Source organism: Amblyomma mixtum, chromosome 1 (genome assembly GCF_055824585.1).
Source record: "Amblyomma mixtum isolate Tamu chromosome 1, ASM5582458v1, whole genome shotgun sequence".
NCBI classification, from domain to species: Eukaryota; Metazoa; Arthropoda; class Arachnida; order Ixodida; family Ixodidae; genus Amblyomma; species Amblyomma mixtum.
The window spans coordinates 273,084,611-273,111,033 of NC_143012.1; the positions used below are offsets into that span (position 1 = coordinate 273,084,611).

Sequence of the window (26,423 nt, forward strand, 5' to 3'; positions counted from 1 at the left end):
AAGCAGTACTGGACGCCGTGCGTCTTGCGTGCTGCAGCCGCGCCGTCGATGTTCAGACCAAGTTGTGGAAGTAGTCAATTTGTGTCAGCAAACGAGCAAAGTTGAAAGGACCACCGCATGAAATTCAAATGGAACTGGATAACGGTGACATAAAGGTGAATAAAGCAGAAGAAATGCTGAGTTGCGCAGTTTCGTTTTACAGCTCCAAGTGGTCTTGTAAAGCCGGACGGTCCAGTTATCGCAAGCATGTGATAGCGACGCAACTGCATGTAAATCGGTAAGTCGCCAATTAAGTCAAGTGAATGACAAGTGGCATTAAGTACAGCGTATTTCGTTTGATCGCGTTCGTCTTAGCTTTGGTAATTAAGCTGAGATATATTTAATCGTTTTGCAATGTATTTGGTTCATTCAGTCATATCTTGTAGCGCATAGAGTCGGGCGCTAATTGATAGTTTTGTCGACAAAAATTATAGTAAAAATTGTGGCCTGTCCACAAAGCCTTCAGTATCCGTCCGCGCCCTCGCTTTAACTTTCCCCGCGGCTTTCCCAGAGCTAGTGCAGCCCTGCGCGACAAAAACGTGTCTGCTCGCAGCTGAGCCTGATGTCCGACTTGTGAGAAGGCTTTTTTAATCGACAGCATTAATATGTGTCTCGTTCAGCGGAAAATCCGGCGTCTCGCAAAACTCCGAGTGGCGTCACGCGTCCATGTCTGCAATGAAATTGATAGAAAGAGAACCTCAGCGTGAGTTAAAGGGCGGCGCATGTCTTAAATGACTTAAATTACTTAACGAACGAGTCCATGTTCCCACTGGCCACGTTGACAGGCCACTGTCCACGGTGGAGTAGATGTAGTATGTGTTGTTGGCTTAATGTGCGGCGCAGTAATGTGCTGTTCAGTGGAATGGATTAGATTATGCTAATTACTGAGACCATAATTAGTGTAATTAAGTGTACCCGTGAGAAGTTTGTGTCCGCGAACGTGGAGTTTAGTGATGTGCTAATTAGTGAGATAGCAATTATACTAAATGAGTTACATTTATATACGCATCATGTGACTTGGAATATGAGTCCGGAGCTTATAACTTATTGAAATTACTAGTTATGATAACATATGGTACATGTGTTGTGTGCTAATAATCCTCAAAATATGGCCTCAAAAACTTGGAAGTTTTTGCTCTCAATAATGCCCGCAGTGTCATGGGGGTACTTGAAATAAATAAAAATAAATAAATACAGATCTTCAGCAACAATGGGGCCGGCGTTCGGCGATAAACTTCTACGATCCAAAGGAGGTAAAAAAATTCTATCACGGGGAAACATTAGAAACAGTGAAGCTGGACGAGTCTACTCAGAACGAAATCCTGCAGGACTTCTTGCAGGCGGATCCAACGTCGGCGTTGGACCTGCATGGACAAGGCCGACATAGCGGAATGTTCTAGATGAGATCATTGAAAGGAAGACTGACCATTCACTGGTGCAATTTATGGCATCAAACACTCGCTTGGATGAGGTTGCAGCGCTTCACTCATTTGTTGTTAAAGACTAGCCATTGCTGCGAAAAGGTTTCTGAGGGAAATGCATTCTTGAAAGATCAATCGGTGAAATAAGCGCACAACACGCGAAACGGTTCACTGACGTCATATGCAACTACCGCAAGTGCCTTGGGCTTCCCGCCGCCGCTGCCACTGATCATCACGGAGATTGGGACGCCTTTCGCCGCACTGCGGCGCGTCAGTCTGTGGAACACGCGAATACTTCGGGCTTAGCAATGCTAATCAACCAGCATTTTTTCTCCCATGCTTTATAAAAGAACGACGTGCACTCGCGCTATTTGGTTTTTATTATAATTAATAGATAACGTTAGCTTTCCTGCTATGTAATGCAAGCGAGATCAATTGTCTTGGCTTGCATTGGCTTGTTGGTATGACAACAATAACGACAGTTTCGCTTTCATGCCATGCTTTTGCTGTTCGTCGAAGACTGCAAGGGCCAAGGGTTGCAAATGGGTTCCAACGTCCATTCAGCGGCTGCGCGGCACGTATCCTACGCATCTCCTCATTCTGCTGTGTCGCGTTGGTGATGGATATGACGGAGACTCTTCGCTTCATAATACATGCACTGTCGTACGGTAATACATAACGCAAGCCAAGAGGAAAACTCGTGCGCCAACGGTGTCTCGACGGCGTTCAACCGACGTGCTGCGGGCAATTAGGGCGGCTATTGCCGCGTTGGTCGTTCGTGTCCTACACCGGCACTGTGCGAGAGCACAAAGCGGTGCTGCGGTGAGCGGAACGGTTCCGCTTGAACCTATTTTATGGAGACCGGACGTTTAGCCGCAAAAGCGTTGTGTCGACGACCGCACGTTTTGTGTGCCCCGCTCTAGTGTTAGTGCGTCTTCCGGGGCATATGGTGCAAGTATTGCCGTTTGGTGCGGGTGAAAGTGACTGTCATGTTCATTGCGATGTTTAGAAAGAGCAGCTCGCTCAGGAGTCTGCTGAGGGCCCATGCTCAACTCAAGTCGGCGACGTCGGTGTTGTGCGTGGTTCCAAATCAGTTGGGTTTTACATCAACGGACCGTTTTGGTGCAAGGTGCAAGTCTTCCAGTAGGCGAGATGCGCCGGAGTATTTGCGTGCACACCAAGCTGTAACTGTTCACCGCACGTTGCCCGAGCGACTCGTCCAGTCGGCACCGGAAAAGCTTCAGCCTTACTTGCGACTCATGCGCTTGGACAAACCGATCGGTAAGCCCTTAACTTACAAACTGGTACGCGAAAATACCGTAATTTGCGTAGCTTTTGGCTTTAGAGGGAAAATGCTCACGTGGGATCGCGAGTTGTAATCTACCTGTGCCTTGATTTTTTCCGTCGTCAGGAACTTGGCTGGTAATGTTACCTGGCGCCTGGAGCATCGCCTTAGCAGCAGAGCCAGGTTGTCTGCCTGATCTCAAGCTTCTTGCAATGTACGCCGCTGGAGCAGTTTTAATGAGAGGCGCTGGCTGCACCATAAATGACATGTGGGACCGGGATATAGACAAAAAGGTGCAGTTCACTTTGCGGTGACAGTATACTTGGTGATTTTGATTTGAATTTTCTCACAGAGATTGCCCCTGTTTTCAGGTGGAACGAACGAAAAATCGGCCTCTTGCTTGTGGTGAACTGACAATGTTTGACGCTCTTGTTTTCACTGGCGGCCAACTGGCACTGTCTACGCTCATACTGCTACAGCTAAACTGGTACACGTACGTAGACTTCCGCGCTTGATTTCATGTTCTAAGCAGTGTCACACCCATTATTTGTTCGTTTTGGCATTTGCACGGTAGTAGTGCTGTTTAATTCGTGCTCTGCTTGGTAATGGTGAGAAATGGTTACTTGTGGCATTGTTTCTGCATGGTCATTAGATGAGTGCAAATGAGGTTGTAAAGTTTCTTGTGTGAGTAGCTATGCTATTGCAGTCTCCTCTTAATGGTAGATGCGCCAAGGATGTACCAAGGTCGCATTTCGATGGAGGCGAAATGCTACAGGCTCGTTTATTGTGGATGTCAGTACACATTAAAGAACCCCAGGTGGTCAAAATTACCTAGAGCCCTCCACTACAGCGTCCTTATAACCTTAGTTGCTTTGGGCCATTAAACCCCATAAAATCAAACCTTTTGTCCTGAGTAAAGATTTCTGAAATAATGTTTTGTTGCAGAGCACTTAGCTGCGCTGAGCGTGATACTTGAAAAAAGTATCTTCCATACCCGATACCGTAAGAATTTGTGTTTCCAATACCGATGCAAGATACTGAACCAAAATTGATTTCCTATACCGACATTGTATATTGTATCGCCAATTATTTGATGCAACATTTTAATCACTAATATTAATAAAGCTGGTGATATGATTTGTTAGGAAATTTCTCCATGACTTCTGGAATTTTTGGTGGGTTTAAACAAATCCAGCCGCGTGGATTTGTTTAGGCTCCACTGTCGATGCAGCTGGCTTCGTTAAAACATTAGCATGGCAATGAAGCCATCGTGACGTTGAAATGATCATTTCCATAAGCAGCCTAGCAAAATCTCTTTTAAAGCTAATGTTCTTCATACGAACGGGTCTCTGAGCATTTCACTTCATAAAAAATAAATTTGCTGCTGCTCTTATACTGTGCGATGTCAGTGCACATTGAAAAACCCCAGGTGGTCGAAATTTGCGGAGTCCTTCACTACGGCGTCCCTCATAGCCTGAGTCACTTTGGGACATTAAATCCCATAAACCAAAGCAACCATGCAGCTGCTTTTCATGCTCTTAGTTTGTTACTGCAGCATTTACCAGGTTGCCTGAGCCTTTTTCCTGTGCTAAAAGGTGCAAGCTGCTTGTGCTTGGGAAAGCCAAAATGTTATTCCCTGTTTACCAGATGTTTGAAGTTGAATGTTTTTTGTCAAAGACTAGAAGGAAAACAACAAAGAATAAAAGAGCTAAAAGTTTTTATTAAGCAAAATAAATCTTGCAAATATTTTGCTTGTTAGATGTTTTTTTTTACTTAACGGTAGTAAGTAAATGCATTTCCTCCCACCAGTCCGAAGGAAACCCGCGATGGGCCGTGCTTTAAGCAAAGGCCTCGTGGGGCCAAATCTAGACTAACAATTTTCCCCGCCTTCCCTGGCCGACCTGATAGCTTTGCTGATAACAAAAGTTTTTTCTCTCTCTCTGCCTGTAAAAAGCCTCTCTACAGGAGCACACAAGCATGTTGCCATGTTGCATTTTATGAAGGTGCCTTTTATCAACGAATCAGAGTGGAGCATAGCCACGTCAACTCGAGGTATAGTCAAGAAGCTCAAGTTTCACTAGCGCCTCTCCAAGCAGCTGCATTGGCTCAGTGGTTATGGTGCTCGGCTGCTGACCCGAAAGACGAGAGTTCGATCCTGGCCGCGACGTTCGCTTTTTGATGGAGGTGAAATGTTAGAGGCCCATGTACTGTGCGATGTCAGTGCACGTTACAGAACCTCAGGTGGTCAAAATTATCCAGAGCCCTCCACTACAGCGTCCCTCATAGCCCGAGTCATTTTAGGACGTTAAACCCCAGAAACCAAACCAAACAAATGGACATGTTGGCGCCTTTGTGATTATACTTCTTTAATGTCCTTGTAGAATAGTCCTTGGAGCAAGTTCTGTCACTCTGGTCACCTTGTATCCGGTCATGAAGAGGTTTACATACTGGCCACAAGTGATGTTGGGTAAGGGCGATACAGTTCCGCATCCAGATCCTATTTTTTCCCCACTTTCTTTTGAAATTTCTAGTGGAAAAGCTGTTTAACGAAGTGATGCTATGTCTGCAATGTTGCTGGCTTATATAGAGAGTTTGGACTTGCCGGTTTTTATTTTTTTCAAATTCAGCAGACTTAAGTGTTTATTTTGATATACCATTTTCAGTTTTTTTTTTATGATTATTTCCCAAGGAAAAATTTCCAGTTTCTTTCAGCGATATTTTGGTACTCCAGTGCCATTTGTAGTTGTTTATTAGCAACGTCAGTCAATGTACCAATAATTAATGCCCAAATGGTCCGGTTTATAGCAGTGGCCTGAATATGGAATGCTATCACCATAAGAAAAAGTAACCATGTAGGAGTTAAGTGATCGGGTTGTAAGATAAAACCTAAAGAGATGTTTTTGTCCAAAACTAGGTTGAACTAAATCCAGATCAATGAGAAAAAATACAAGCATCAGCATTAGGCTGGTCTCGCTTACGGAAGTAGAAGCTAGATTGGCTGGCCACCTTCATAAGGGAATAGTTTAGGTGGTTGTGAAAAATGCATGTGTATTTCATGCTTGTGACACACTGCTCATTCCTTCACTTGTGAAATGAACTGTGAAAGCAGCAAACACTTCACAAGAACTGAGCTTCATTTCATGTCATTTATTTATACTGTCAGCCCTGATCACGGGCTATTGGAAACAAAGAAAAGGTGACCACAGCAGAAGTCAGAGAGGAGGTAGTCTGCAGGATGACAGCAGCGATGGAAGTGCCACTGAACCAGTGCAGAAGCCAGAGCATGGCACCTTTCGGAGACGCTTGTGCGTGGTTTTACGTTAGCGGTGGCTTGCTACAGTTACAAACGTTGTCAGTGTTTGTACATGTGATAAAGTAATTCTATAACAAGGATGATGGTGCAGTACAAGGCACTGTGCAATGCTGGCAGGCATTGAACCAAGCTTGACAAGGTTTGCACCTGTTGTGTCTAAAGCAGCAGAGCAGTGCCTCAAAATGCATCCAGCGATTCTGTTGCCTCACTGGCTTCTGCGCTCGGTTAATTCTCACTTGTGAAGCTCGATAATGAGCAAGGCGTGGCACACTTCTGACCTTTTCCGATTTAAACCAAAAACTGGAAACCCTAGTTAAATATAGACCTTTGCAACCTGTGTGGGGCCGTATTGCTCTCTGGACTGCTTTTTGCGCTCCCAAGAGTACCAGGTCATCTCCTGACTGTGCACTAAGCTGCTGTGCTGTTGCACTGGTAGCACCAGGTGCAAAAAGTAGTCCAGCGAGCAATATGGTGTGGCATAGGTTGGAAAGGTCTATATTCACATCTGTAGTTTCTAACCTGTGCTCTTCACAGAGCTAGGCGGTAACCTTTAAGAAGAGGCAGCATTTATTTACAGCTTTCTTAAAACTGGAGTAAATTTAAACATAGCGTAAGAGTACATGACCAGTGTTCAGCATGTATTGCTTTGTAGTTGGAGTGAAAGTGACTGCCAGCTGACCTGTCACGATTGTTGTGATGTTTGAAAAGTGGGCCAGCAGCTGACTTAAGCGTTAAGTCCATAGCCCTGAATGCTCTTTGTTAAGCACAGATTAAATTTTTTGGAAACATTATACTAGCACATAGTGCCCATAGTGCACTAAGTTAAGCATAGTGCATAGTTAAGCATTGCGTGAAGTACATTTTATTGAGCATTTTAAATTTAGACTGCATTTCAAATTTTAGTCCATCTTAGTAATGGTGCTCTGCTTGTTCTTCAACAGGTCTGACAATAAATTGGGGCGCACTCATGGGCTGGGCAGCAGTGAAAGGTTCATGCGACTGGTCAGCAGTCCTTCCCCTCTACATTGCAGCTATGTCTTGGACACTCATCTATGACACGATCTACGCACATCAGGTGATTTTTGAAGTCATACTGTTGCTATTTAGTCTGCAGTGCCTTTTTGACATCTACTGTTCAGTGCCGGTGTGTACACCTGCCATGCTTGCCGTGCTTGCTTGGCAGGTAACAGATTTATAAGGTCCATTTGTAGAACTGCAGAACCAGATAGGCGGGATGGCAGTTCGAGGTCCCAATTTAAAACCAGCTATCACAGCTGTCACACTGGTGACATTGCAGCTAAAAATTCCATCTGGCTTATATCGCTGAACTCCTCGCAGGGGCATCTGCAGCGTGCAGATGTTGGTAAGTTGCGACACGTTCCCGAGCATTTGCAGGGACATCCCTGTAGGGGGATGATGATGAACAGTGCGTCACCACGGACCCGAGCACCTGTGCTTAGCCATGCGTGGCTCAGCTGTGTCTGGCGAAAAGGGGATCCTGGTGGCTGAGCCAATGTCACGCGTTTGGACCTTTAAGGCCCCTCCTCGGAGGCAACACACCACTTTGGTCTCAGCTTCCTGTAGAGAGCACCTCCGGTCTGACTGGGAAATCAGCAGTTGCCTTTTCCTGTCCTCCCCTCCATCTTTCACTTTCCTATCTTCTTCCTCACAACTGTCCTACAACTGTCCTGTCTTCTCCTCTCTTATTAACTTTTTCCTTTTTCCAGGTGGCGAGGGTTAAACTTGCATGGCGAACTACCCTGCGTTACATCATATTGGGTTATAGTTGGGGTGTACAGCTGGTGAGGGCAGGGCTTGCTTTCAAGTTCCTGCCCCGCCCCCTTGTTAGGCTCCTTGGTGGGCGGCTGGCACCGCAGCTGAAAAGCACATACTTTCTATGGTTCCACCTCTCCCACAAAACAACCACCCTCGAAAAAGATTGTGGACCGAAGTATGGCTCAATTCATGACCCATAAACAAGAAACGTTCCCGAAGTATCATGTGATCACAAGGAAGGTGATACACAGTGAAGAAACAGAAAAGCCAGCCAGGAAAATATCCCCCTTCATAGTTTCTAAATCTCTTCTAAAGCCTTGGGCCTTGGCTACAAGGTAATAAAACTGACCAGCGGCGGCATACTACTCCCGATCCGTGACCAAGCACAATATTAAAAACTCACAAATATAACAAACTTTGGAAACATTGCCGTCTCTGTTAGTGTGCATTGATCGCTGAACACAGTCAAAGTTGTCATTTCAGAATACGATTTCTTGAATCTCACTAAAGAAATATTGGAAGGTCTTAAAGAACAAAACATCACTGAAGTCCGCTGAATAAACATTCATAAAGATTATAAGGAATACCCACAAAGCACATAGTCTTGACTTTTGCCTTTAGCCAGCTCCCAGAATCCATAGAAGAAGGAAATCTGAAAGTAACTGTACGACCCTTTGCCCCCAAATCCTCGACGCTCCTTCAACTGTAAAAAATTCAACCATGGCTGTCAGAGTTGTCACAGCCGCAAAACCTATGTCAAATGTGCACCACACGATCATGAATTTGAGAATTGCAACGCTACACTACAGTATGCGAACTATGAAGGGGATCACCTCGTGTACTCGAGGTCAAGTCTGACCTGGAAGAAAGAAAAGGAGATAATAACCATAAAACCAAAAGCAAATATAGCTAGCTTTCAAGGAAGCACGTCAGCGATTCAGACAGACACAAGGCACATTCCTGTTCACAGCAAGAACAAATTTCGCCGATGTGGTGCGACAAGGCAGTATACGTAGCACGTCAGCGATACAGACAGACACGAGGCACATTCCTGTTCACAGCAAGAACAAATTTCGCCGATGTGGTGCGACAAGGCGGTATACGTAGCACGTCAGAGATACAGACAGACACGAGGCACATTCCTGTTCACAGCAAGAACAAATTTCGCCGATGTGGTGCGACAAGGTGGTATACGTATACACTGGACTTCGGCACCTGCCTAGGCCACACAGAGTGAGCCTGAGGCAGGGTCATCCACGCCCCTGGCAGACGCAGTGCAGGCCTGCCCTTCCATCTCTAAAACAGGGAGCGCCGGCCCATAGGTTGGCACCCCGCAGGGCTTTCCCCCTCAGGGAGGGCCTGAAACACACACCCGCGGCTTCTCTGCGGTCCTCCAGCACCTCTGGTGGGGGTGATGGACGCAGCTCCCAGTCCATCTGCATTGCAGTGGCAAAACAGCTCTCTTGAGCAGAAAAAATACAAGAGCCCTGATTACAGGTCCAAAACCAAAGTAAATCTCTTCCATTTCCACCCAAAACATACAAACATGACTTTTTTAATACAGTGGAACTCTAGAGGACTGCTGAGGAATTACAGTGACGTAACACATATTCTAGGGCCAATGTTGCCTGTAGCTTTATGTCTTCAAGGAACCAATCTCGGTCCACAACATGAAAATATAGTGAGACATCATAAAACTTTCCGACGGGATTGTGAGCGGGCAAATAGACTGTCGGGAAGCGTCACAATTGTCGTTCAAAGCGGCGTCCCTGCTCAAGAAATCAACAGAACTTGAAGCAGTTGTGGTCAGAGTCATCAGGTACAAAACAATAACAAATGTGTTGTGTATATCTTTCCCCACACATCACATTAATAGTCCAAGATTTAGAAGGCCTGATCGATGAACTGCCGGAGCAATATCTGGTAGTTGGCAATTTTAACGCTCACTCTCTGTTTTGAAGAAGCGAACTCTGTGACTCTAGGGGTCAAATAATTGAAGATTTTATTCTCGCAAATAATATCTGTCTTTTATATACGGGAAAAACCACATATTGTCGCCCTAGCTCAGCAAAAATGAGCTTCCTCGATCTAGCTTTCATATCACCATCTCTTTTTAACGATTTTAAATGGGATGTGTAAGGGGCCTTAAATGTTTTAAATGACCCCTGGAAAGTTATCACCTACCTGCTCTCATCGTCTATTGCAATCATCCCCACTGTATGCTTGGTACACATCTCCCTGTTCATGGTCGACAATGTCACTGATGTAGTCCTGGAACTCATTTGATTGTGTTAGCATTATTGGTGGTTAAGCTCTCCAGTGTGCTGCAAGAGTAAGGTCAATTCAAACTAGGCTACCATGTAAATGAACGTGTGACCAAAAAAGACCCCCTTAGCACGTTGGAACTGGAGAAACATGGGCTTGCTCCACACCATCTCATGTGCTGTTGTTTGCAAAATGCACTGCATTTAAATATAAATTTCGACTGTCTGGTTGATGCTTCGGTCAGTGTTTTCAGTGTCAGATAGAATTCAACAAACCAATAAGAAGAGACAGTACAATAGTAAAGTGCCGTTTCATCACTAGCATGACACTCAACCACTGCAGCACCGTGCTTCTTCTACCAAAGTTAGTCCATAAAACAGAAGCTCAGCGGCTGTCACTGTGATGTTGCTAAGATGCATCAATACCACATATGGGGTTTCTTCTGGCATATCGATGGTAGAGGGGCTTTAATTGATGGTACTCCAAATTTCAGTATTTCTTGCATTGACTTTCATGGAACCTTGCTCAGTAGTCAGGGAAGGGAAATAAACGTACTTTAAATACCTTCCTCTCACCTGCCTGTACACTTCATCTTTTGACATCAAAGATATCGTTTTGCTTTGTGGAGCAGGTGTAATGTACTACACATCCATTTTGCATCGAAAAATATGCCTGAAATAAAACTTCGCAATTTGACTTTGTATTCCGTGCACTGGTGTAGGAGGATGTTCATGACTACATATAAATCGAACCATCTTCCTGTTTGTGACAGACAAGTGCCAAGAATTGCTTGGGCTTACCTCTGGCGGCGCCCTAGCTGCCACAGTCTTTTAATTAAGATTTGTTACTTGTAAGAGGTTTCTTGTATAATTGATGAACCGTAGTGTGACACAGGGCGCAGATCATTAGAGGAAATCTTAGAGAATAAAAATGCTTTTTGGTATTGTTAGACTCTGCTAGCAAGGTCTCTGCATCTTTCTGATGCTGCAATATGAGCAATGTTTTTGTGTAGCAGAGTTGTAAGCAGGAAAAATGGTATAGATCCATAATGGAAAAAATTACGCACAACGACACTGGTCGCATGCAGAGGAACAGAGGTAGCTATGCACAAGTGTAGATGTGTGTTGCTTCTTTTTTTGTGTGTGTGTGCGTGTGTGTCCAGTTTTTCATCAAGATCTGTAGTCATGCACCTACCTTGCAGAGTGGAGTCCACGTGTTTACTCACAACACTGCTTCTTTTTCTGCGACAGGACAAAGTGGATGATGCCATTATTGGAATGAAATCAACTGCAATCAAGTTTGGTGGCAAAACAAAGAGGTACTTATGGGCGTTCTCCACGAGTATGGTTGGCAACCTGGTCCTTGCTGGCATGGCTTCTGGGCAATGCTGGCCTTTTTATTTGGCTACAGCAGCAACAGGAGCTCACCTTGCTCGCCAGGTGCGTTATGCTTTCAAGTTTTCATGTCAGTTTTGTGTAGAGACTACAGCACTTTGCTATCCCAACTTCTGTGTGGGTATGCACCCTTTACACAATGCTTGCATGGCTATGTGTGTGTATGTAAAAGTGGGTTTCTAGCATTTCCCCATTGCTTTGGTCACTTTACTGTATTTACACGATTGTAAGTGGACTTGAATGTAAGTCAGCCCCCCCCCCCCCCCAATATCGCATGTCAAGGAAAAGGGGTGGAGGGGGGGGGCATGCCCGTGGGCACATTCATGCTCTACAAGCATCATGCTCTAGAACAGCATGCTCTAGAAGTCTACCGGATGCTTGCAATATGCGTAAATAAAAGATTTTATTAATTGCTTCTGCCTCTCTCGGTCCACGGCCCAGCCCACAGCCACCTCAAACGTTAAAAGCATGAAAAGGCGAGGAATGCCTGTAGCTTAGTGGAAGAGTAGCAAGCCTGTGATTACTACGTGCTGACTACAAAAAACAGAAATCGAGAAATGAGTAGCAAGGGGCCCCTTAGCAGGGTTGAGTGCTTCAGAGTGTGCAGTTGAGTGGAAATGTGTAAGGTGTTCATGTACTGCATTGTGTTGATTTTACCTTTTTCTCTCTATGAACAAGACAAAGTAAGGTTAAACTGAGAAGTACTACTGAATTCATTAAAAATCGAGCCTGGTGACACCTGCTGTCCCCCCGTTTCAAAGCTCCTTTTCGCCCAAAATATTTTCTGATGGTATGGCATCAGTGGGCGTTTGTAACTTTGCAGTACGGACACAATCAAGGAGAATATTGATTTTTGCAGTTGTTTCATTTTTGTTTTGCACTCTGTGTGAATATCATCTTTTAAAAGAAGCATCATATTTTGTTATAACTTGCATGAATTAAGGTGGTTTCTAAGTTTTCCCACCTTTAATGCGATATCATTAAAAACCCATTACGCAGAAAATCCAGCGTCGGCATTGTCGGTGTTGTGAGTGATAAATAGGATGGGTCAGGCAGCCATCCCTGGAGAAGCAGCCTAGGTGGGCAGCCCAGGTCACGTGACCTTGTGGGGTCGTCACAACCTACCCCCCGTATTGTGAGCAAACTAACCACACTGGCAGGTGGCAGTTAAATTAATGGTTGATCCCAAGAGGCTGCTCGGGAAGAGCAACTTAGGTTGCTCAATACCCACCAGTGGCAGCACCTGCCATAGCAGGGCAGTTATGGATCCCTTAACTGCTGCATCATCAGTGGCGGCACCTGCCATAGCAGGGCAGTGATGGATCCCTTAACTGCTGCATCATCAGTGGCGGCACCTTCCATAGCAGGGCAGTGATGGATCCCTTAACTGCTGCATCATCAGTGGCGGCACCTGCCATAGCAGGGCAGTGATGGATCCCTTAACTGCTGCATCATCAGTGGCGGCACCTGCCATAGCAGGGCAGTGATGGATCCCTTAACTGCTGCATCATCGTTTAACGGATGTATCGTTGCCAAGGAGGCAACCGCGGTCACATTTATTAGAGGGCTGTCGGAGAGGAGATAACAGTGGAGCGGCAGCGGCAGCATCCAGCCGGGGCCAAGGTCCCATGACATTCACTAGCACGTGCCGGCTACTCTTTGTCCTCTTCGGCATTTCGCCACTGCCGGCCGTGCGGGTCACTACAAGTCATGCTTATTTCATATGTGCGGCAGACGTTATTATTTGTCCCCTGACACTTCTACAATTTCGTGTTTTCTAGTGTGTCCATGAAAGGCCTTGACTGACTGCTTGCTTGTTTTGAGACTTCAGTTCTTTCCCATGTGCTCAGGTTGCCCTTTGGCTGTTTGCCTCTTTAGTTGTCACTTGTCATTCCTACGCATATCCCTGCATACTTGATTTTGTGCGTGGCCTAACATTGTTTGTTTAGGTTCATTCCTTTATTCTTAGTAATTCTTGCAGCTTTAAATACAGTTCTTCTGCGCATCTTCAAAACGTAAAATAATCCTTACGCCGAGTTTATGGACTCAGTGAAAGAAACATGAACTTAAGTAAGACACAGGAAGGTGCTTCTATTTGCTCTCACGTTTTCTTCGTTGGTTTCACTATGCAAAAGGTATACGAAATAGCCAGAATTCCCACGTTGTTACAGTCCTTAAGGCATTAGCCTCTTTACCGCTTATTAGATACGCGTGTGCATATGGGCACAAGTGTTTCTAGATGCTCAGTGTTTACATTTCTCATAGTTCAAGCGGCTCCTTTATTTTTATGGTCTCGATCTGTAATTTTATCTGCCCGAAACCACTTGTTCTCTTTATTTCTTCACAGGTGCACATTTCTTGAAGAAAAAAAAATACTACATGAGTTTGTTTTTCTGGCTGTTTCGGAAATCGGAATGTAAATATATGCTTTTTATGTAATATTTTGCTGAATTATTAGTTGTGGGACATGTTCGTTATCTGGAGTTCTTAAAAAAGAGATAGAAATAAATGCCTCTGCTTGCACAGAGTCATCAGGTACAAAATGAACTCCACATCAAAGCAAGCCATGAGGATAGAGGAAGTGGCGATTCGGTGAGATGCGGGCAGGGTGTTAAGACCCGCCACGGTGCCGCTGACCCTAGTGACGCCACTGTGTGGATCAGCTGAAAATGTTGTCTTGCTGCAGTCGCCACACCTGAATCACCGGTCTGAAACATCGAACTTGCGGTCTGGCACGCATTTTGTTTCTTCAACGCAAAGAATTGCAGCCATCTTGAATATCGCCATGAACGAGCGCTGAACACATACTGGACCTGGAGCACTAATGACAACTGACAAAGCATGATAGTAAAAACTGGTAAAACATGGCCGGCAGTCAGGTCAAAGGCATCAAACAGAGCCAGAGAAAAACTATCCGTGAGCAGCGTTGGCTCTTCCATCAGCTACCGACACTCCCCAGAAGCTGTTCGGGGTAGCAGTGGAACAGTGGCCCTTCCATCAACTATCGGCACTCCAATGAGTGCTAAGTGGACAGTTAAAAGTAAAAAAAAAAAGGAAATACTTGGTTTCGATTGTAATTTGACCCTCAAACTTAGGATTTTCAAATTAAAAAAAATAAGTCAACTTACAATCGTGGAAATATGGTATCGTGATGGAATCTCGAAATTAATATTGCTTTCATTTGGCAGAAGTTTCTGTTACTTTCGTTTGAAGAAGTAAAGGTTCTATTGTAACAAAACTTTTTACTTCTTGGAATGGGAACTGATGATGATGATGGTGAATTTTTGTGCCGCAAGGGCATCCGCGCCCAAAGAGCGCCATTGCACAAGTTATTTTCGTTAAAGACTCATTTCCCAAGTTTTTTGCCCTGAATTAGCTGAGAAACAGGCCAGGGGAAGCCTGTACCCATTGTATCCCTGGTGGTACCCATTGTATCACTGGTGGTACCCATTGTATCACTGGTGGTACCCGGTGGCACTGGGGATCGAACCCTGCACCTCCCACATGTGAGGTGGGTTGCTCAAGCCACTAGGCCACCGCTGCGGTTTGAATAAAAACTAATGAAACCGACAACTATGCAGTGTCATCGCTTATCTGAACAGCATTGTTATGTATAAAAAAATTGCCAGCACAGTAAATGTTCACAAGAAGAGATGTGTTAAACCTACCTGTAAATAAGTCACTGCTAGCATTTCCAAAATTTATGCTTTTAGCATATTTGTTTTTGTTTTTCTATTCAGTCAGTGTAGAGAGTCACGGTGTTCCCAGTTTCTATTTCCAGTCAAATATTTTGGAGCAAAGAGGAGCAACATTGTTTAGTTAATCACACTTTTTTTTCATTCCTCAGATCTACACTCTCAACATGGATGACCCACGTGACTGTGCTCGAAAATTTGTTTCCAATCGACACATAGGCTTTTTGGTCTTCCTGGGCATTGTTTGCAGCAGCCTGGTCAAGTGAGAGCGGGTGTTGTTCATCAAGTCATGATTGTTTTAGTAATAATATATACTGATGTTTTGTTGAATAAAAAGAAAAAGCCTCATTTCATTGGTTTTTCATCGACTGTTTGCCTAGCATATGTGTGCAGCTACTTTGTCAAACAGCTGGGACACTGAGGACAACTCCATCCAAGTTTTATTCAGTAAAAACCGATTTCTTGGCTTTTTGTGGACAAATTTGATTTCCACAACATCACTACCAAAAATGGACCCCATCCCCCATGATCACTGTTTCGAAGTGAATAGCAGTGCAGCCTAGCCTATATTGCAGTTTGCTTGTGAGAGCGGCCGATGGTGGCAATACCTGTAGTGATGAGTTTTTGGCCCCTTTGTCAATACAGGCCAACTTCAATTTGAACACCAAGGACAGCACCACGCAATTAATGTAAAAATCGATTCCCTGGCTCTCTCTGGGAAGCAGCATAGCCTCTGTGATTCATGACAAAAATCTGTGTTGACAGGTGCATTTTACCTGCAAAATTTGGTGGGGATGGCAACACGTGTTGAGTATGGTTCCCTGTGGATACACGCAATTCCTTTATCGCACAGTACACGGGCCTCTAGAATTTCTCCTTTGGAGGAGAAATTCTAGAGGCCCGTGTACTGTGCGATGTCAGTGCACATTAAAGAACCCCAGGTGGTCGAAATTTCCGGAGCCCTCCACTACAGCGTCTCTCATAGCCTTAGTTGCTTTGGGACATTAAATACTTGTCATCAGCGCTCTTTTGCTGAAACCTGTTATACAATAGAGGATATACTTTAAATATAATTAAGCACGACCTCATTTTAGAATTATGCATGTAGGAGAAGTAATCACTATTGGAGTTGAACCATAAGTTAAATATGAAAATTGCCTGCCTGAACTGTATTCATACCTCAGTGGCTAATGTTTTTTGCTGATACGTGAGGTCACTTTGTGAACAAAATCCTGAATAAGCAGCAGCAGCAGTGTTGTCAGTTAGGGATAAATGAAAAGCAATGCTGGCAGTAGCAACAGAAGCAGCATTTTAATGCAGTAGCATTAAGGAGCCTATGTCGCAGAAAAGCTGTCCTCATTGGCCGTGAGTGAGAAATCCATGAAAAAAAAAAAAAGTGGTAGTTTTAATGGGTTTAAACTGAGCACACATGCGAAAGCATATGTTTAGCCTGGTTAGCTCATGGTTTTGCAGTGCTCTTGTGCAGTGGCCAGTGAAGCTGATCTGTGCGTGCCACCGTGGGATCGAAACCCAGAGCAATACTTATTTCTCCAGGTAGGCCAACGTCAAGCTCAAGCTACACACAAGATTTTTGGTTAGAGCCGTATTTAGTAGTACTTTCGCTTTAAAATCTACAGAGAAGAAACTTAGACGGCAGGTGGGCTACCTAGGTCACGAGATCTTGTGATGTTGTCACAACTTCCCCACTGGATTGTGAGAAAACTGAGGTGGCAGTCAAATTACTGATTGCTTGCAAGGGAAGGCCAACCTCGGTTACACAAGCCTCACCGATCGCAGCACCTGCCTTTGCAGGGCAGTGAAGCATTGCTTAACCTGCTACTCTCAACTGTGATTGCGTCGTTGTGCAGCTGTTGCTTTTAAGCATAGACTCCAAGGCACCTGCTCGGGGTACGGATGGATGGATAGAAGATAGGAGCATCCTCTTTTAAACAGGGAGGTGGCAGTCGCCTCCATGCTCCGCTTTTTTTTCTTTATTTTTGTTTAGCTGTTGTAAATTATTAAAATCCCCATTTTCTTTCAATATGGTTTCCCACACTTCTAACCTTATATGCCCCACCTCTGCTTTCTAGCCACCAATCTTCCAATCGCTTTTTGCTAACTTCCACCACAGATTTATTCACATGACCATTGTTATCTCTAAACCCTAGGGCCTCAGGAAGAGTGACTGTGCATGCATCGACATCTGGATGGATACCATCACATTTGAGTATGAAGTGTTCAGTTATTTTTAAAGATGTACCACACACAGCACACGTGTCATCTTCTTCGTTAAATTTCTTTTGTATCAGTGTGCGTTCTAAGACACCCTGGCTTAGCTTCAAAGAATAGGGCACTGCCTCTTGAGTTACCATAGAACGATTCCTTCCTGATCTGACTTTTCCAATATTGATATAGTTCTGCACTATGCTTCTTCTCTATCGAATTAATCCTCCGCGTTTTTAACCTGTTGTTCAATGCTTTCTTTCTTTCTCCGTCCTTATGTCCAGCACACTTATTGGCTAGTTTCGCAGTTCTTTTCCGCCACTGTGAGTCAACGCTCTTTCTGCATAAGTATTTAACTGGTTACTTACTGGTTAGTTCCCTAGTTATGCGCTGCATGCCCAGCGCCATCAGGTGTCTGAAAAGGGCACCCATCTCCATTTTCCTCGAGCTATCTCGCCGTGGTGCTCGCGCCATTGTGCTTGTTTACCGAATTTCACACAAAGTGCGATGGTGGCAGTCAGCTCGGACTCGTTCCATGGAAGTCAAGCTAGCGTCCTTCGATTAGAGAGAATTAGCCTAGCGCTACCCGCGTCCGCGGGGAGCCACTACACAGATTACCCCGAGGATGCTGCCAGGCACCGGCCAGCTGTTTGCACGCCTGTTCCGTCTGAACCAGTCAGGGCGTGCGCACTGGGAGTGCAGAGAAGCGGACCACGCTATGTGAAATCTCTCTAGTGATGCACGCCGCGGTGCCAGTTACGGCGCGTGTGCACCACGGGTAGTGCGGGCGCCAACACCTGTTGCTGCGAGCATTAGCAGACTAGCTCCGGCAATGACATACACGCAAGAGCACAGTCGAGGCTTTGATTGGGGCTCTGGTTGCGTGCTGGCCGCCGTGCCATCCCAGAGAAGATACGTTCAACCGAAATCACACGCAGCAAGAGTTCGTTACTTGTTCGAGAATTTCAAATACCAAACATTCAGATCGAAGTGAATATCGAATACTTTCTATTCAACTGAATATTCGCAGTTGCCTAGCATTAACCCATTAATGCTATTGCATCATGTTTCTTCTCTATCCCAATTGAGAGTTTAAAGGCAGCTCCTCTGTCATTAGAATGCAGTATCCTATTAACACAGGCAATGTGAACATTCTCAGTATAACTTGATTCTCTGGCTCTCTCTGGGTACTACACTCATGTTTGCTAGGCAGCAAAAGATGTGTTTATCACTGGGAAAATTGAATTTAAGAAACTTACCGCCAGGATCGAGATTCAAACTCGTGGTGACCAACGGCAATACTGCGACACGGCCTCCTTAATGATATTGCATTCAAATTAAATTAAAGGTAGCTTTTTTAATACAGCCGAAGCATCAGCCCATATTAATGGGATTCCACTGTATTTAGGCAAAAATTTTGATTCATGCATGGCCCTTTCTTAGCACTGTACCTAAGACAAACATTGACAAACATTGCTATGATTGGAAGGATACTGCAAGGACTGCTTCAGAAACTTAAGAAAAGCTTCCAACTGCAGACTCGCAAGTCACCTTCTACATGACTGTGCTAAAAAAAAAGTTGCTCACTTTCTCATGCCTTTATTAGCCACATGTCAAATCAGCATACCGGAGCGACAAACTACACCTGGTTCATGAATTGTGGCTTTGTGCTATTCAACACAAAAATAATTGCATCTCTGTGCATACAGCAATAACCAGCAGGTGCGCAAGCCATGAGCTGAAGGAGGTAAAAACGATTGAACTGTCAGATGCGCGTATCATATTTGCCCACAGCAAAAAAAAAGTGCACATCCTGAAAAGAGACATAAAAAGCTGCATTGCAGCATGCCTTTGCAGGTGTCTCCAGCAACCCTCAGCGCTTGAGCCACTAGGGAACATAAGGCAGAGTGCAGACAACAGAACTTTCACCATCAACAAGACAAGCCAATTCATTTGATAACGGAAAAAAGTCTGCAATGGCCACTGTCAGTTTAATAAATAGCTGCTAGCACTTGCTGTGTTACTAGAAAACTGCTTTATAATATTAACAATAGGTGGTCAGAACAGTGATACAGAATTTGCCGTTTCACAAAACTCAACCTTGAATATATCACAATGCTGTAAATGTTTAGGAATGTAAAGGGAAAGCTGAGGTGCCGTAAGAACTCTTCTATGTACACTACACCTACATGTCTGGATATTTCATACTGTGGGCAGTAAACACGCCTGTTGCGCCTCGACAAGCATGAGCGCTGAGATTAGGCTACTTATGTTTGCAGATACTTTTGTAGAAACAGGCGACCATCACAGCAGAACAAGTAAAGTGCTGCCTGCTTGAAATCTAGCACAGTACATGTTTTTGACTACACTGATTTTCTGTACAAAACAAGAACAGGATGGATGTATTTAGTGGGAGCACACAAGTGCACTTTTCACAATTGGCACCCTGTCTGCACCTGTGTAGAATACACTTGCAAGTTTCTCTTAAGTGCGCTCCATTCTGTACATATATGTTACTGCGCAACACATACTTAGCGTGTCACCCAAAAGAAAAACCCACTGCATGCCACATTTGCCGTCGAAAGCCTTTAAATTTTCAAGACCAGTTCAAAACCTGCACATCACATCTCAAGCTTATTAAAAAAATTAGCACAGGTTCCTCACTGTTTTTCCGATACGCATGCAGAAAGTCTGTAGCCTTTTTCAATTTATGCATGCTGAAATGGTGAAACTAGAGGTGTAAACCCTCTGCAGAAAATAAAATATTCACTGCACACAGCCATTATCAATGTCCACATTCCGAGGCAAAGACAAATGCATTTGCAGTAACTCTTGGCCAGAAGAGCATTTACAGTTACGATTTGCCATATCCTTACGCCGAAATGAAGAAAAAAAAATAGGTGGCCTTTCAAATAGGACGAGACACACAAAGATGCAGAAGACAGTTTTAAACTGCTCACTCCATGTCACACACCTGTATATATTATGCCTGAAAACATTTTTAAAGAACACACTGCAGTAATACGCATATGAAGCTCCAGAGCCAAGTATTGCAAAGAACCAACAGTTCTCAACATGCAGCCACTGCACTGAATCATCCCAATGCATGAAACATTATTGAGATCTTGACTGCATCGCTCAGTGCAAAAAACAAAAAAGTCTCAAGAACCCTAAGGACAACAATATACACAACTAGGCATATTAATTTAGTTGCTCACACACGAGTGACACCAAACTTCAGAAAGGTCACTTGTCACACAACTGCTCCTATTTTATATCAGAATAAGCTGCATTTCAGGCATTTGGAGCAAGCGTACCAGGAAAACACCTAAATTCAACATATGACATTGAAATAAAAAGAAGCGAAGCTGCGGAAAAACAAATCTGAGTCAACTGTGCACACTTACTATTTCTAAGTGACAATGGTGTTGATGACATACAACCAAAAAGAAAATGCTGAACTAAAAACTGAAAGATGACAGCACTCGCATGCACATGAGCTTTGCATGCAACTGGGAACTGTTGTAGGGAGGGCAACAGATACCAAAACTTCCTATCCTCACATAGCAATGCAAGTCATGATGAACTCCACTGGCACAAGTGAAGCAGAGTTTGCTATACAGTGAATGTCCACACCAGGGCTCATAGTTTTTCTCTACCTTGCAAGAACGCATGCTTGATACCAATGGTCAGCAAATGAGGAAAGCTAGCAATGCTTTAAACATGCCAGTGAAATCAACAATGATCAGCACTGCCACTTTCTTGTTGATTCCATGATGCACGCCAAAGAGCATCCAAAGAAAACAACCTCAAAGCTAAACTCCACGAAACAGTCACTCTATACAAGCCTAGCATCAATACTGTACAGAATGCAGACACACACACACACACACACACATACACACACACACAAACACAGAAAGACTTGCACAAGTGCTATGTATATAATATATGAATCTCGGCATTGGCTCATTGTGACGAAACCCCTCCTAAGCAATGGTCTGCTGCAGGACGTCATGAAGCAAGCTGCTGGATGGCATGTTCTTGGCTGATGGCAGCAAGCTCTTTAAGAAATTCCTCCAGCACCACAGCTGCCAGCACTGCATTCTGCGTCTTGATGGACTCCAACCTGGTGCCTTCCTCCGTAAACTCGCTTGGGAATGGCCTTGCTATAAACCTAAGGGCACGTGACAAACACCCCATCAGTACACACTTCTGGACAAAGTGGGAATTTATATGGCTATAGGGGATTGGCAAACACTCGAATGAGGTTTTCACTGTACCAAAGAGGTACAGTTACGAAAAGCCGGAGAACATACAACGTGACCAGCAGTTCCTTTTCTTAGGCGTATCATTTGCTGGCGCAACTCGAAAGACCTGTTCTTAATTTAACAAGCTGAGCTGGCATTCTGCATATGTGGTCTTAGGGCCTTCAGTAGTAAACAGCAGCTGCAAGAATGATGTTGCTGCGTTCGAATGCTGAAAAAAAATTTGCATCGATAACTGGCATCTAGCAAAGCAAGAAAATAGGCATGTGCAAACAGCAGTTTTTGGTTCAAAGTGAATTATTAATTTTCTTCGAAGAATTCGAATACTTCGGGAACAAAAACGGAAGGGCTGAATGGCACAATAAGCATTTTGGAAGTCAAGCGAGCGTCCTTCAATTAGAGAGATTCAGCATAGCTCAATCTGCTTCTGCAAGGAGCCAATGCGCATGCGCAGATCGTCACAAGGTGCCAAGCACTGTTTGCAACGCGTGCCCCGTTTGGAAGTGCTTGCATAATGGCAGCGCACAGAAGTGGATTGCCCTATGTTAAATCTCTCAACTGATGCACGCCCCAGTGCCGGTTATGGCGTGTGCGCATGACGGGTAGCTCCGCCATATGCGCAGGAGCACAGACACATGGCACATAGTCAGGGTTCTGGTTGCTGCGGTGTCATCCTGGAGGAGGTTCGCTAAACTGAAACCACATGCAGCAACAGTTCCACAACATTACTCGCTTGAGACAAATACTTCCAAGATTTCGAATACCAAACATTTGGATCGATTCAAACATCAAATAATTTACTATTCGACCAAATAATTGAAATTACTGAATATTCGCACATGCCTACAAGAAAGACATCTGAAACTGTACTTGTAACTGATCAGACATACAGAATTGTCAGACATACCTGTAACTCTTTTCAGCACCGCCTGATTCAACAAGAACAGGGTTTGTCTTTGGCAGGCCTGCTCTTCGGAAAAAGCTTCCAAGGCTTCTCCTTTTCGACTCCCCTGCAAATAATGCAATTATGCACCGTCAAACATTCACTGACATCACACCACTGAGCTCTCACCTCTTGAAAACTCTGCAGCAAAGCTATGGCTTCGGCGCACAGCAGTCTGATCTCCGTATAACCTGTGAGGTGTGTCCGCCAGCAGCTTTTCCTCTCTGACTGCAAAAAATACCCTAGCCCTTGCAAGCAGCTCATCGAAGTTGGGCAATGTGTAGGAATAGCTGTCCACTTTGTGCTTCAGAGAGCCAAGAACCTGTAAACCATAACAATTATACCATTCTGTTACTGCGTGTCTACAAGTTTTTTTTAAATGATTGCAACGTTAGCTACATTACAGGCAATGCGCTATACCAGGTAAACTTTTTCTGATAAGTGCTAACATTTGCAACAGCAACAATTCCTTGCTTTTTCAATGCTGAAGACATTGGAGGTGGCAATTACTTAATACTGGGTCATTCCATGCCAAACAAACGAGTTCGTGCTTGACCCCCTCCAATCTTTTTCACAAAATTTGTGGCTCTTTGTTGAATCAGCTAAAGTAATTGCCCTCAATAACTTTGAGGAAACAAAATTTCCTCGTCATGTAACAGCGTTTGAATTTCTCACACAACTGCAAAAGTTGGCCTCACTTAAAAATTTACAAAAGATCGAATATTTTATTTTTGCGCTTGAAAAGTTTTTATAAATAAGGCATATGCGTTATGGTTCTTTACTGCAAAGCAAAAGATTTTTAGCACAAAGTTTTTTTGTGCTATTTTAATGCGTTATTTTCTCCCACGAAGCATCGTTTTTGTTAATTTCCAAAACTTTCGTGACATTCTGATTGCCATCATATTTTTCAGCGGCTGTCTATAACAAGTACTATCACATTAATTGTTTAAACTATTATACAACACATTTCGAAAAAAAAAATGACGAACTTAGAAAAAAGTGTGTTGTACCACATTTTCGGCTACAAATTTCATGCAGAGGTATTCCTAGTAAAGATATATGTGGCCCAATTGATAGCTAGTTTCATTGTAATTTTGCTCAGCAAATTTTATAGAAGCCTTTTTTTGTTTTAAGCGAGAAAAAAATTTTTGAAGTTCAGCGCCGCACCTCGAGCGATGGTTGGCCCATACTGCCAAGTGCGCTGCAGAACACGGCTGTGGCACCGCTCAGAATTTCGCGTTGGGTTTACACAAACAATGGTATGTGAGAACAGCATCAAATGACAGAAGCGGGCATAAGAGAGAGATGTGTAATTCTTTGTAAATTTTTAACGGAAACCAACTTTGCACTCGTGTGAGAAATCCAAAGGGCTGTCACCTGACCATGAAATACATAGTTATTAAGGGAATTACATTATATGGTTCAATAAAGAGCCACAAATTTTATGGAAAAGATCAGAGGGGGTCGAGCGTAAACTCTGGTTCGTTAGGCATAGAATGACCCTACTGACAAGATGCAACATATTCAACAAGCCACTACAAGGCTCCCTGCAAAGTGTGAGGATCCTTGGTCGGACTTAGCATGAAATTAAAAAAGTTTTCACTGCAACTATACAAAACAGAAGGCCCATCTTCATGGTCTTGTCAGCAACCAGTACCAGTGTAGACTTATGATCTTGTAGGTACTGCAGCTTGTCTGTTTGTAGCTACTCCGTTTTCAGTGAAAATATCGCGTGTTGCGTAAATCAGAGAAAGTCGAAAAAGAATTCTCTCGGCCTAACCGCACTTTTGTTCGGGCTCAAATTTCGCCCAGAGGTTGCATTTGGTGGTCAGTTTTGTTTTATACTATATTTAGATGGGGTACTTGCCTGAATCGGTCAGAATTATTAGGAAATCCCCATCGTCTGTGGCGACCGCGAACCAAAACCGGAAGGCTTCGCAGCAGTGGTACCCGTGGCACCATCTCGCACCCACCGGAGAAACCCAGATGTGCTAAGTTGGTGAGCAAATTATCTTTGCTTGGTGCTCTCTGCTGCGAAGCAGCGCAAGACATCACCGAAAATGCAGTCGTAGAGCGATCAAGAGAAGGTCATGCCCCCCGTGACTTGGCTACGCGAGTCCAACTCCTCCCCCGCCGCCACCAGCCGCCCACCCCGGTAGTTGCCCTGTAGAGGGCCCGTTTCTACGGTGGGTGCGAGATGGCGCCACGGGTACCAGTGCTGCGAAGCCTTTCGGTTTTGGTTCTCTGTCGCCGCAGACGATGGGGATTTCCAAACAATTCTGACCGAATCAGGCAAATACCCCATCTAAATGTAGTATAAAACAAAACTGACCATCAAATGCAACCTCTGTGCGACATTTGAACCCTAACAAACGTGCGGTTAGGCCGAGAGAATTTTTTTTCCATTTTCTCTGATTTACGCAACAGTCGGTAGCCTCACTGGAATGTGCTAATCTATCAATACAAGCCAGGTTTTAATTTTCCATGTGTCTTAAAATCCCTCTGGGCTAAAAGAAACTTCACACTATGCATTGGCCTCATACACAAGCTGGACCTCAGGGGCGCCATGCAAACGAGCTTCAGCTTTAGGCAGTCACAACAGCATTTACAGTAATGGTGCAAAAACTAAGCATGCACTTTTCCCTTCACATACAACATTCTAGCAACACGAGGTCATAGCTGGCAGCATGAATATCCAAAAAGAACTGCCAGGGGTCCATAAAACTAAGGAAAACTGCACAATCAAAAAGTTGCAGAGGAATGACTTCGCATTTGAAGAATGTAAAACTAAAAGAAAGACGACGCATCACTAGTGCGGACGAAACAAACAGTAAGACTGATATATTTTCCTTTTCTTAATGCCCACCACCTCTCATAGTGTCTACAGCCTTATAAATGAAGCAGCAAAAAATGTACCATAATCAAACCTGGAGAAACCACTGTACTCTCCCTACTTTCAAAGACTGCAGGCTACCAGAGGCAAGATAGCTGTGCACACAAAATCATGTCCAAATGAAAGGCCTCACCTGAAAGAGTGAGCGGACACTTGGCTGAAACACAAGAGAATGGCTGAGGAGGAACGATCGCAGCAAGGGCTGAGGGTAGAGGGCTAGCCGTGCAATGAGGGCCGTCAGCTGCAGGTTGATGTAGACACTGTTCTGTGGCATCATCTCCAGCCGGGCCAGCAGGATGCTCAGGAATGGGCCAATGTTCGGACTGCCAAATGCCTCAAAGCCACCCTTGGCAGCAGCCGCCTCCCGAGTCACGAAGATCCCCGAGTCCCCAGCAGACACTGAGCTTTCCTCGGCTGCGGCCTCTTCAGTCTTGGTGTCGGAAGTTGCTGCACCATTGAGGTTCGACGACGATGCCTCGTCATAGGATGAAGACCAATTAGAGCATGCCTGCCTGGTAAGCCGCACTCCATGACGCGCATCTGCAAGGTATAGGTGGTAGTCGGCGAGTGCCATCAATGTGGAAGGCTGGGTACCGTTGGGCACCCCCGTGTAAGACCGTGGCATGTCTCCCGATTCGTAGCTGCCCAAAACCCCAGAGAAAGAGCGACGGGGGCGGCGACTGCGGATCTGGAGGCTTCCACCGTGCATCACTTTGTCGCCCTCCCGCAGGAAGGGAAGCTGAGCTTCCTCGGCACCAGCGCCACAGCAGCAGGCGGGAACGAGGGAAAGGAACTTCTCGGCAGCACAGCTGTACAGGTCAATGTCGCAGACACGGCTTCTCTGGCTCACCATCACATGGGAACAGGGAACAAGGTACCTGGAAGGATAGGAGGAGGAGGAAGAAGAA

The 26,423-nt window shown here is 44.7% G+C and overlaps 2 protein-coding genes across 6 annotated transcripts in view; one reads left to right on the forward strand and one right to left on the reverse strand.

Moving 5' to 3' along the window:
• The first annotated feature begins 1,957 nt into the window (after positions 1-1,957).
• Positions 1,958-15,536, forward strand: Coq2 (ubiquinone biosynthesis protein COQ2, mitochondrial). 2 transcript variants are annotated; one of them, XR_016286911.1, is made up of 8 exons: positions 1,958-2,741; positions 2,872-3,038; positions 3,117-3,238; positions 5,127-5,212; positions 7,000-7,133; positions 11,350-11,538; positions 13,841-13,909; positions 15,341-15,536. XR_016286911.1 is itself a non-coding variant. In XM_089565979.1 (7 exons), the coding sequence occupies exons 1-7, from the start codon at positions 2,450-2,452 to the stop codon at positions 15,452-15,454; spliced, it is 1,104 nt and encodes a 367-aa protein (XP_089422105.1). In that variant the 5' UTR covers positions 1,958-2,449; the 3' UTR covers positions 15,455-15,536. The 2 variants fall into 2 exon arrangements, 1 of the variants encoding a protein (XP_089422105.1); XM_089565979.1 differs by lacking the exon at positions 13,841-13,909.
• Positions 15,537-18,990: 3,454 nt separating this feature from the next.
• LOC149371711 (FHF complex subunit HOOK-interacting protein 1B) overlaps positions 18,991-26,423 on the reverse strand; it is a 31,150-nt gene continuing 23,717 nt past the window's right edge. For all 4 annotated transcript variants that reach the window (XM_089565983.1, XM_089565982.1, XM_089565980.1 and 1 more), the window contains 4 exons: positions 25,649-26,393; positions 22,752-22,944; positions 22,587-22,689; positions 18,991-21,588 (listed from right to left, as the gene is read on the reverse strand). In XM_089565983.1, the coding sequence (XP_089422109.1) occupies positions 21,426-21,588; positions 22,587-22,689; positions 22,752-22,944; positions 25,649-26,393 (1,204 nt within the window). In that variant the 3' untranslated portion in view covers positions 18,991-21,425. The remainder of the gene's footprint in view (positions 21,589-22,586; positions 22,690-22,751; positions 22,945-25,648; positions 26,394-26,423) is intronic.

Coding starts and splice junctions, on each gene's coding strand:
- Coq2 (XM_089565979.1), top strand. CDS start 2,450: ATGTTCATTGCGATGTTTAGAAAGAGCAGCTCGCTCAGGAGTCTGCTG. Junction 2,742..2,871: donor GCGCTTGGACAAACCGATCG/GTAAGCCCTTAA, acceptor TTCCGTCGTCAG/GAACTTGGCTGGTAATGTTA. Junction 3,039..3,116: donor ACCGGGATATAGACAAAAAG/GTGCAGTTCACT, acceptor CCCTGTTTTCAG/GTGGAACGAACGAAAAATCG.